Source organism: Drosophila teissieri, chromosome 3L (assembly GCF_016746235.2).
Source record: "Drosophila teissieri strain GT53w chromosome 3L, Prin_Dtei_1.1, whole genome shotgun sequence".
Lineage (NCBI taxonomy): Eukaryota > Metazoa > Arthropoda > Insecta > Diptera > Drosophilidae > Drosophila > Drosophila teissieri.
In genome coordinates this window covers 14,448,827-14,461,387 of record NC_053031.1, presented here as the reverse complement: position 1 = coordinate 14,461,387, position 12,561 = coordinate 14,448,827, and the positions used below count along the sequence as shown (strand labels likewise).

General features: G+C 41.4%; 1 protein-coding gene across 1 annotated transcript in view; it reads right to left on the bottom strand.

Moving 5' to 3' along the window:
- The window catches only part of LOC122616737 (frizzled), a 92,835-nt gene extending 82,109 nt beyond the window's left edge, over window positions 1–10,726 (bottom strand). Inside the window, exon 1 of the mRNA XM_043792295.1 lies at window positions 9,354–10,726. Coding sequence (XP_043648230.1) covers window positions 9,354–10,025 — 672 coding nt within the window. The 5' untranslated portion in view covers window positions 10,026–10,726. The remainder of the gene's footprint in view (window positions 1–9,353) is intronic.
- Between the last annotated feature and the right edge of the window lie 1,835 nt (window positions 10,727–12,561).

Sequence of the window (12,561 nt, the reverse complement as noted above, 5' to 3'; positions counted from 1 at the left end):
TGCTAGACTACTGACTGAGCTGGGGTTCTAGAATATAGACAGTTTTGAATATGAACGGCTTTTATTGCAAGCAGATGGTCAGCTTTGAATACCCTAGGAAATGACGAAATATAAACACAAATGTTTTACTACTAAGAAAAGTATTTGATGTAAAAATGATATTTAAAGCATAAACATTACGCATTATATTTTTTTTACTGGTTGTATATAAGTAGGTTGTCCCACAAGACAATCTGTCCTGTGTGATATGCCAACTGCCTTCAATCAAAGAGCGCCAACATCGAATTTTCCCACCTCACAACCTCAAGAACCAGTCAAAAGACCCTTAAGGGCTGTCATGCGGGCTAGTTTTTTTTTTTATCACACCGCACTTTAAGTATTTTTGAGCCCGAGATGGGACACACAGCCCGATTTCCCAGATCCAGATACAGAGTCAGAGTCAGCCTCAGATGGATGCTGAGACTGCAGCTTCAACCAGTATCTGCAGGTGCTCTGATTGTGTTTGCTTGTCCGGCATGCGTGCTGCAGATGATCTGCAGGGGAACTCGGGACTCCCTGTGCCAATCTGCCTCGGACCCTCGAAGTGAATACAGAGATTTTAATTAAATTAAACTTTACTCTGCGACACGTGTCAGACGGACTGGCCGGCATCTCGTGCTATCGACATCTCTCGATGGGCTGTGGGCCGTACGATTTTTACGACAATTTTTTTGTGTGCTGCTACCAGTCTGTACTTGCTTGTGTTATTCAATTAAAGCTGGGACTGTGCTTCGGTTTTAATTGCATGAAAAATGGTTCTGTTGCTATTCTCGTGCATTTGCCAGAGGAAGAGGCCCCTAATTGATTGCCAGAGATTGGGTTTTTGAGGCCCGTGTGGATGCGAATATTTCAATTGGTTTGCCTTGCCAAGGCTAACAACCATTTGAAGACTGCAGTGAGAGAAATCAGTTGTGTATCAAGCACCAAACAACATGCATTAAAATTAAATTCAAAAACCAAGATGTATATTTATCATGAAAAGGGGATTAACATCCTTTCTTTTTCATAATAAAGTCATTCAAAATCCACACCAAGCACCTTCGCATTTGACCTGACTTATCCACCTAATTTTCCCCTCAGTCCTGACCCATATCACCATTTATTCTCCACTTTCATTTCAGCACATAAATAACCTTTTCCACATTTCACGGGGCTCGCAAAACATTTGACTTGTTTACCCACTCCCCAAAAAAAGTGAATCTATCGTGTCTTGGGGTATTTTATCCGACAAAAACATGCACAAATGTGGCTCCATAGACGGGGCTCGTAAACCCAACACAATTTGGTCACGATTTAGACGACGCACACGCCAAAAATTCATCAACATGCAAAGCTCTATTTTCTCCTGCCACACAGCCAATCAACCAATTTGCCTGATAAGAAGCGTTTAGCTAAAAACATGCGCCAAATTACACCGAATTTCTCACTGTAATGTGAACAACGCCCCAGCTCCACAGCTCCACAGCTCCATAGCTCCGCATCCCCAAAACCCTCGTTCTCCGGCAAAATGGGAACTAGTTTTTATGGCTCCGACATAAATCAAAAGAGACCTTCCCATGCCATTCGGAACAATCGAAGTTTTGTGACGCGTCACGCAAATCTCGATAGCAACGCACATACCCATGAAAATGGAGTCGAAAAAAGAAAACAATTTCCACTTGTCAAAAAAGGGAAATTTCATTTGACGTAATGTCAGGAAGCCCAAGGGGGCGGGGGTGAATAAGGAAAGCTGCAGATTATCTCCCAAACGCAATTTTGCTCTACCGTAAACAGGCGAATCACAAATCATTGCTGGCAATGCGATTCGTCACAAGGGGAAATCAGGATGAATTCTCATCATTCTTGGCCTATTCCCATTCCGATTCCCTCATTGCAATTATCGCGACCATCCAATTTGAGTCGCCAAATGTCGCATGATTGATCCGAACATCAGTCAGACATCAGACATCAGATGTCCAAAATGGCCAAAAGCGCCGCTGCCCACCATTTGGCCTTTTCGGTTGGGCCAACTAGACTCTTGGCTTTCAGTTGGCCATCATGCAGCTTCATAATTATCTGCTGCCCACCAAGGCGATCTATTTTTACCCTCATCATTGGCTTTATCAGATAGTAATCTATGCCCTTGATCCAAAAGGGTTAACAGTTTCTAAAGAGAGAGTTTTCAATTTGGCACGATCGCAGCAGATATTTTTTCTGCTTCAGCTAATTTTTCCTTTATCCAGAAGTGTGCATTGTATTTATCTCCCGGAAAACTGACGTAAGACTATAGTTTCCTACAATTAAGCCTTGATTACATAAAATACCGCGTTTTTCTATTTGTTTTGATTATATACTACCCCACGCCCACGACCACATGGCTTTGTCTTCTTCGAGGTCTTAACTGATTGCTCCACATATGCACGCTCCACAAGTCCGAGATGATTTACAGTTATGACAATTTTGAGTTGGTTCATTAGTGGCACACACAGATACATTACTTCAAATGGCTGTGTGCGTGCCTGAATGTCTGTGTTATGATTGAAGATGATTACAGATGCCTTGTTATGGCTGCTGAAGACCCCCCCATCCCATTCCCCCGCGGAAAACCCCGATCGTTATCCATTTGTAGTTGTCCCCGGTCTTCGGCTTCGGCTGCTCATCTGGATCTCCACAAACAGTTTCGTGGTGTGTCTGCACTTTAATTAATAGCCACTGTCAGCATTTTTGAGTAAAGCATCCGCCAAGAGCCCCCGCACTGGCCCACAGATTTGAGTTGCATTTAAGTAGCTGCATTATGGCCATAACTACACAGCTAAATTATATCTAACTAATGGCTGTTTGCGTAGTTTTCCAACAGACTGCCATGTGAGTTTTTGGGGGCGGGAGCGGGTTCAACGTTAATTGAATGATTTTTGCTTGCTTGAGATTCCAGAACCGTTTTACTTTTTTCTTCCTACATGCCAGCAGTATGTTGCACAGAACTTTCTCTATTTGGTTGTGGCAAGTTTTTCACAGAGGAGTGCTACGGAACTCAGAAAAAGTGGAGAATTTCTGATGATTATCGTTAATCGCGTGTTGAAGAGGGAGCTTTGATACGTGAGCCACGTAGGCTGGGATATTTATTTCTTAATTGATATTGATCAATAGAAACCGTTCTTACATCACATCAAATCCTTTATATCATATCATTTAAAGCAAACATTTTTTTTAAGACAATGTAAAGGACTGCAATCTCAAATGAAGCCACAAACCTGATAAGATCCAATAAATCAACATAAATCAAAAAACAGCTCACTTGGTTTCATTAGACGATCGAACTAAAACCGATCTTAATTGTTTACTGCAGTTTTTTAACGTATACTTCCCGTCTAAAGTCATTTCCACTTTATTGGCACGTTTTATGGATGTTTTTCCAGCATTCCATAAAGGTTTATAGGAGAAAATGATCTTTTTATCTCGGAACACGCCAGTGCTTCCTAATGAATCCCACTTTGATCGTCCGAAATCCAGTCCATATGCGATGCACCGTTGACATTTAACTTCTTTCTTTTTCTCTTCGCCATATATACCATATACCATATGCCTTATATATAGGTACGATTCAGCCTACATGCAAACAGGACGGGTCTGTGTGACTGCTCCTCCTTTCCTCCAACCGAGGAGCATAAAATTTATGATTTGCCTTTTCGGTTTGCCCGCTTTATTTTTTGTCCCCAACAAACTCGTTTGCAGCCTTTCCATTTGTGGACTTCGAGCGCCTGCGTGGCTTCCTTTTTTTTGCCCATTTCAGTTGAGTTTTTAATTAAGTCTTGTGTCGGCTATGCGAGGTGTTAACTGACTTCCAACGGACGAAGCCAATTTGTAGCTCCGAGGAGTTCCATTTCCAATCTAAAAATATTGAGGTTTATTGGCCTCCGGGAAAGGGTCCACTTAGTATGTCAGTCAGCCATCTTTGGCGGGACCCAAATATTTCAGTTTATGTTCAAAGAAGTTATGGCTCCTTTGGTTTTACTTTTGTTTGCCCATTGTCTGGGCCCAAACAGACAAACAGACAAACAGACAATGGGCATTATAAATTCATCAGACAGACTGGCTTACATACGGCGGGCCCCAGTCCTGCATAATGTATCTGGATCTGAATCTGGGGGTATCTGAAGTATCCGTAAGATGCCTTTTGCCATCGCAAAATGGCGCAGCGCTTCACAGAACAATGCAAAACAGCAAAGCAGACAGCAAACAACAGAGGAGAAGCAAAAAATAAAAAAAAAAAAAAACTCCGTCTGAGGTTGACATTTGTGTTCGTTCTCCTTTTGTTTTTAATTGTGTCAAATTTTGTATGGCCCGAAGAGGGTGGACTTTTCGCAAAGTGGAGCACTGCGGTGCACATAGGTGCAAATGAAAGCCACTTCATTGAAAGAATCCTGTGGCAAGAGCCTAACAAAAAGATGTGAATGCCACCGATGTAGGTTCGAATTGAGGGGCTTTTGTGGGGGCTTAGTTCAGCACACGGGCGTTAGTTCTCTGATTAAAAGGGACAAACAATATGGGCGAATATGTGTTTCAGTTTCATGCTCTAGTTCATCCGACAAAAGCGGAAATCGCTCTGAGGGAAACAGAAAAGTTTTGCGAAAATTAAAAAGCAAATACAAGTTTTTTCGGAAGAAACATTGTATATATCTATATGTAGTGCGCCTAAAAAGGATATTCTTTGGCATGATGTTATGAAGAGATATATAAAAAAGAAGAAAACCAAAATATATTGTTAAAGTTGTTAAAGGAATTTCAACAAGAATCAATGGCTTTACTCTACTAACTCGCATTATATTAAAACATATAAACATTTTTATTTCTAGCTTGTCTTTCACATAAACCAGAAATAAAAACTCAACATTTCGTTGCTAGATATCCAAGATACTTTTTGTGCTGCATTTAAATTGCAGCGAACACAAAATGGCCAACTGCAAAACGTTTAGTTTTAGTAAACGAAAAATACAAAAAATATATATATTTTGGGGAGCCGTTAAAGGTGACAACTGAATTGTGAATTGCATTTTTGGGGTGCGGTTGGCCAGAGTTATTAAAGCAAATGGTAAATGGGCTGTGCTGGCCGCCAAATGGACTGTCATTAAACGGCTAGCAGTAATTAAATATTTAAACATTTTTACTGGTCCGCTGTCAGCCGAAAGTCAAAGCCAAGCATTAGCATATTGTTAGCAGCTTCCACTCGAATTCAATGGATGGAGCATGAAAATATATGTCAAAACAAAATCCACTTCTGTGGGCGGCCCAAAAGTTGTGTCATAAAATCGGAGCACGGGGACTGCTTTCAATCTACGATTTGTAACTTCAGCTCCAAAGCGTTTTCTGTGTGGGACTGAAGTCTCAAGTGTACGAATGAATGAAAATATTTGTAGTTTCTTGGTAAATATTTTATTTTTCAGCTTTTACTTTCGTTCTTGGTTGTCACTCGACTAACTGGAGTTCGCCTTGTCATCGCATACAGTTACAATGTCCTGCAGGACTTGGCTTGCGTTAGACAAAACGATATTGTTGTCCTTATCGCTTTGGACCAGGCCAGCTAACAAAAGCGTGTGCGGATAAATTGCTTGCCGATTCTCTGGTCATTTTTATGGATTTACAGGACACGCTAGCTTTCCTGCAGCCCACTTCCTGTATCATTGTTTATCTGTGCTTAAGTAGCCGGAAGTAGATTTTCCCGTTCCCCCCTCGTCAAATTAATTGAGTTGAAAACGCTGTTGTTGCAATTTCTGCACGCATCGTTGGGGGCAAAATGAGATACGTGTAAAAATAAATAAATAATCGTCATCGGCTTAACATTTATTGGTTATAAATTGAACAGCTCAGGCGTGAAATATAAAGTGGATTATAGTTTTAATGGAGACAAACCGACATGGCGAAAACAACAAAAGCCTCTTACATAGTTTGGTACATATATTAAGGCCCAAATTAAGGGATAAATTGCACAGATAGCAGAAGGAAATGGAAATACAAGAAGGTTGCGTGGAAAACCCAACGAGAGATTATCCCACGGCTTAACGGTGAATTGTTGCTGATGAGCTGCTGGTAATGATGTCGATAACTGCCAGGGTATAAAAGTGGTCCGGGCAATAAAAATAAGCAGAGTAGTTTAGGGATTATTGATATATATTGTTAATGCTCCTTTATTTTTTGTTTTTACCTTTAATGTTCAACTGAGATAAGACTACAAGCAAATATACTAAAACACCAATAAAAAAGTAATCAATCGGACTACAAATTGTTTTCCAAACTGTTGTTATGTGAATTCGAAATCATATTCTTTGATATCGTATTATAGCAATTATTCTGAAGAGAGATAAAGACTTTAATGATTCTATAGATTTTTGTTCATCCTGCCAATTGTTTTGAAATTGCTATTCAGCTCAGCTGTTTGAGTTGGTGTATTTTCCCAACAGAAAATGGCTTCCATATCCTACTGAGCTTTCCATTTACTTCCGGCCATCATTATCCCTTTTCCGTGTCGAATTGCGCCGAAACGTATACCATTAGATGACGTCAAAACCTTTTCAGAGCAAACAGATTACCGTGGGGCAATGTCCGATTGATGGCAACATGTGTAGACAACCGGGTAACCAGACGCTTGCCACCCCACCGCCCACCGCCCACTTTTGTACAGAATGCCCGAGCTCCGATCGCAAACACTGCCAAAGCCCATGGCAGCCGAAAATAAATTAATCAAAGAGCGCGAAAGGACAACAGTTTAGTTTGCGGAAAGGCGGGAAGGATTTCAGTTTGGTTGTTTAGGAAATCGTAAATCCATTAAAAGCCTCATTTAGAACGCTTTCGACGCATTTGGAGGGGCGAAGTGGAAGTGAAAGAGAATCAGTCCGATTTGGGGATTATTTGTAGGCCCTAAATTGATTCATCCGGCGAGGAGACTCGCCCCCGACCAGGACTTTTAATTGTGGACGAATCCGTAATTGATTGTGCCCTCTTATGACTGCTGGCTTTCCACTCAGTTTCCGTTCAGAAGGAAAACAGATTTTCCTGCCCCGCACAGCGCAGCGGCAGCCTCTGCATAATGGATTCGGGGCAAGAAAAGGCCAAGAAAAAGGGCTGTGAAAAGCGGCAAAAGGGTTGAGTTGTGTCATGCCCTACGGCCTGGCTATTGCCTATGATTATTTCAGCACAGACCGAGGGAATTCTCAACTAATTCCATTCGGCATTTCTCACTCTAATTCATCCGGCCGTGTTTTGCCCTTTGGTTTGGGTAATTGATTTGCGAAATTACATATTTCGTATGCCAGATTTTTGTTTGCACGAATTTCAACAAGAGTGACTGGTTAATTTAGTCAAAAAGGTCTGACTGACAAGCCAATCGGGAAACTTCGGAGATGAAAATTGAAAAATTAGCCTTGTTGAATGGAATTAATATTTAATACACTCTGCTGACTTTAAGGAAAATGTTAGGAGTTGCCCTTGGGTTAAATCGTTCAAAGGTGTCGGGCAATAATGTTATTTTATGCATTTGAAATGAAATAACCAATCGACAATTTAATGATTTTACTTTGGAGTGCCATACAAATATTATTGTTCTTTAATTGCCAGGGAAGCACGTGGAAACTCAATAGTCTTTTTACACCTATCAAAAGTCTTTCAAAAAAACAAACTTATTATTTATAAATACAAATCTTATAATGATAAAGTTATCAACTTGTTAAACCATTACGATTAGAGCCCTTATAAATCGAGTTTAAATTCCCCTGCTTTCTAGCATGGCAATTATATGTTTATATGGTCGGATCATTATCTATCCAATAAACATTAATTCACGCTTCAACACGGCGCCATTATCATTATCAGACAAAGAGACGTATCTAGCTCATGAGGCACGGCAAACAGGGCCAAAACACACAGAGCACAGATACAGATACAGATACGGATTCATTTGCAGATACTCCGCTTACAGACAATCGTGATGTGGGCCAAATGCAATCCAGGCAAACAAGCTGCTAAATTTCGCACGCAGCTCTCAAAAGGCATTTAAGCACGGGGTCTGGGGACTCCGGCTAAACCAAAGATGCTGACAGCCATGATGATATGGGGATGGTAGGATGGAAGGAAGGAAGGCAGCAAGGCCAAGAGGAACTGATGACACACAGCCAAGGAAAAACCAGACCAATCAAGAAAAAACAAGTGTGAGGAAAGAAGAAAAAAAAACACCGAGGAATCGCAATGCTAAAGTAGCTAAAAGATACACATGTATCCGTTAGATACCCAGACACCGAGGGAAGTGTGAATTATCCTGCCTCGAAGTATTTAATGCGCTTTACTTATGGCAGCCGGCAACAACAGAGAGACGGCTAAAAATAGCCAAAGAAATACACATTGGAAACACATAGCTGATGATCATCACTCATCCAAAACAAACAGAAAATAAATCGTGGAAAATCAGTCTGCTGAGGGGCTTAGCTTAAGAACACGAAAAAAGCTGCTGAAGGAAACGGGTGGAAAATTAATTAAGGAACGTGAAAATGCAACAGGCTGACCCTCAGTTCAAGTTATTAAACATTCCTTGGTTCATGTTACATATTTTTTTCACTTCTCTTCGGGAATACTCTTAAGCAGGCATTACAAATTACACGGCTCCAAAAAGAACTGGTTTACCTTTCCCCTGCCGAAGCCAAAAAAACGATCTACCTGCCGCTGTTAACCATCTTTTGTGAGCTGCTGGCAGGTAGAATGCGGGCTCGTCGCTCTTCTCTCCTTCTTTTTGTTATTCCTGTCCTGCCAAGGACCTCCTGCTGTTTTCCCTGGTGGTTGGAAATTGTTTTCTCGACGCAACAGGATATGCATTTTTTCCCTACTCTGCGCTGCCCTACAAATTGAGTCTGGAGTTCAAATGAAGACATAAAAAATCATTGACCTACATGGGGCCAACAAAAGACTGGCATGTTAACTTCCAGGAATAAAAGCAATACTAGCTAATGGGTTTGGGGCTTTAAAACATTTATTTAGTACAGAAAGCAATAAATAAAAAACAAGCAATACTCATTAAACAGTTGAAATTTAAACATGAACTGTCTGATTAATATAAGCCGTCGGATAATGGTTGCACCTGATTTTAACACTGATAATAATGATTTAAAATCATAAAATTCAGCTAAAGAGATGTTTACAATAAAATGTTCTAAACCCAACTACTGCATTCCACAGAAATCAAAATAAATAACAAAAAATCCTATACGCTCTTTCAACCCAATGACCTCCTATTTTTTTATGGCTCTGTAAATCCGCTGCATTTTAATAGATTTATTTTAACTAGTTTAACTCACCTTTCCGCCAACTTTGAGTTCGTAGCCCATGCCCAGCGGCGTTTTCAGTTGCACGGGACAGACGAACCCGATGTTCCGGTGCGGACTTTCCACGCCCGTCTGGTGCTTACGGGTGGTGACCTTGGCCACACTCCTGGTGGGCGTGGCCGCCGTGGAGGCCGAGGATGTGGTGTTCTCCGCCACGCACAAATCCTCGCCTCCGTGGACGGGAAACTTGGAGCACTCCAGATTCTCCGGCCAATTGAAGTTGTAGGTTTTCATCAGCTTTTCACAAACGCGCGCCGATTCGCACAGAGATCGACAGGGCGGAATGGGTCGCTCCAAAATGGTGCAGACCGGAACGTAGAGGGAGCAGAGGAACAACTGGAGGTCATCGCTGCAGCCGATCTTCACGAGCGGAGCAAACTGATGGACCTCCAGGCCGGCCTCCTCCTGCTTGGTGTGGCCAATAAGATTGGGCATAATGGTCATGTTGTAGGGTATGTTCTTGCAGATCGATATGGTGATGGGTTCGCAGCGGTTGTGATGGGGCAGTCCGTCCAGTTCGGTGCCAGAACTGGGCATCAATCCGCCGCCACTGCGATAGTATGGACTCGCATCGAGGGGGCTTTGATCGTAGCGCTGGACACCCTGTATTAGGGTGGGTAGAATAAACAGGATCTGACGCCACATTTTGGAATTTTTCGGTATCGCTGTCAAAGAACTTTTGGGGTTTTTTTCACTCGATTTCTTTAAACACTTTCAGCACACACACATGTTGCTCAACTTCGTGCACTCAATGGTACACCATTGGATATTTATTTGATTTATTTTTCGCTGTTTAAAAACTTCACTCCCACGAAACACTTAACACCTTTTCAACATTTGCCGCCGGCAAATATTTAGTTTGGGACTTATAAGCAAATAATAAATATTTATCTCTATTCTCTTATTTGCGATTGCTTTTCTTTTGATTTGAATTTTGTTTAGACTTATTTTGCTGATTTGCAGGCTTTCATTTGGTTTAACCGTTTGAATTCGACTGTTGCTATTTGTTGTTGCCAAAATATTATTGTGTCAAAATTGAATTTTTGGAGCTCTTTAGAACTTATTGGCGCTGGCTTTTATCTGGCAAAGTACCGGGCTTTACTTTTCTAGCAGCCACATTTTTATCATTCTGTTTGCGCATAAATACCGTAAGCTGTATATCATTTATGCCTCCCCCGCTTTTTGAATTTCTTTATTTTCTTCCACTTTTTCGAAAAACGCGCAAAAAATAACCGAACAAGCGGAGTCGAATTCCACTTCTCTCGCACGGGACTTACGTTAAAAGACGAAAACGGAGCCGGACTTCGAGTCGAATTCAATCCGCGAGCACATCCGCATGGCAGGGCATACGCTGACAAACTGAGGAACTGAATGCATGGGGCTCTTTTCAAGCCGCTCTCTCGCCGACTCGCTCTCGCGCTCCCACGCTGAATATGCGCTCTTTCGCATAATGCGCGGGAGGGGAGGTTTTATTCAGCCATACGTTGTGCACTATAGCACTGGGGGCGACCTTGAATTTGACACTCTCGGTGGGAGAGCCAGTGAGGGAGAGTCGGAGAGAGCGATGTGAAAGACAGGGCTGTTATGCCATTTGTTTGGATGCTGTCCCGTTCGCACTCTCTCTGCTCTCAACTTCTTGGCCTCCTGTTGATTAGCCGACAGGAGAAAGAAAACATCAACAAACAGCTAAATACGGGAGCATTTAATTAATTAGAATATAAGATAATTATGCTAATAGAAAATTAGGGCCGGAAGCAATATCCGCCTTTAGGTGTTGGCCACAATCGATGGAGAACGTTTGAGCCTATCGGTATTAATTTGGTAAATACATTTATGTTGTAATTAAAATTTCATGTTTTTAATTTATAAATTAAAAGCAAACCAAAATAGATATAACAGTAACATTTTGCCATTAAAATCCTTGCTAAAATGAACATATACAACCAAATGTTAAAAGAGTTACATTCATATCAGCGAAATATTTTTAAGTTTTCAAAATATCATAATGCTTAGGTCATCGCACCGTCTTATCTTTTTTTATCAATCCATCGATGCCCGTTACACTTCCCATTGTTCGTCGGTTATCTTCAGCTGTTGCAAGTGCCGTTAGAAGACATTAGCCCTCCTCTGGAATGGACCTATGATGATTACTCTTCCCCGGCTTTCTCTCTTCGTGGAAATACATATTTGCACGCGTTAATTTCCTCGATTTCTGCGACAATTTCTCTGCGCACTTGCATTCACCATTTACCATTTAACATTTATCTTTATCTTTGGTTTTTGCTGTCGTTTGTTTATTTGCTCTCTTTTTGCCCCCGACAGTTAATTAAGTCATTAACTTGCGTTTAATCTGCGCCTTAGCATGAGTGAAGAGAACTTATCGCGGGAATTTCTCTAATGACCCCGTGGTGGGTCGCCAAAGGGGGCTGAGGGGGGAGTTAGGCATCTGCTGGCAGTCAATAAACTTGTTATATTGACAATAATGATGACATTTGAGGAGTCTTCCAGTCTTTTGTCTTTGTCACCTGTAGAACCCTTTTCTCCGATCAGGCTTTCTCTGTCTCTGTCGCTCTCTTTCAGCACAAGCCCGGCTCTCCCGCACTCTTTTCTGCGTTAAACAAGTGTTACCGGTTTAGCCGGCAAAGTTCACTTTATGCTTTGCTCTTTTTATCCGCTCTCTTCTTGGCTCCTTCACCCCCACCGCCACCCCCTCGCGCTATGCTTATTCTTCGCTTCTACACTTCGTCGGCTTGTTTAATAAAAAGCGCCAAAGTTGCGCCGCATAAAAAGGCTCTTTTTCTCGGTCTCCCCCTTACTATCACAAGATACACTGAAAATCAAACCGTTACAAATGATATTTTTACAAAAATTATATTATATATATCTATATTACTTTGAATATTATATATTGCATATCTTTGATATAAGATGCAAGTTCCAATCAATTCATTATTGATTACATTATAGTATATTTCTGAGCAGCTTTTCAGTGCAATACTTGGTTACATACCACATATTTCCGACCATTTATGGCTATTTTACAAATGTATAGTAATCATACATACTGTTTTTTTTCAGTGCACGTATGTCTTGGCTTCTGGGTCCATTGTTGTTGCTCAGTCGGTTTCCGTTGCCGCTTGTTGTTGGTAGTGCTGCTGTTTTGCAGTCGCCGCTCATTTTA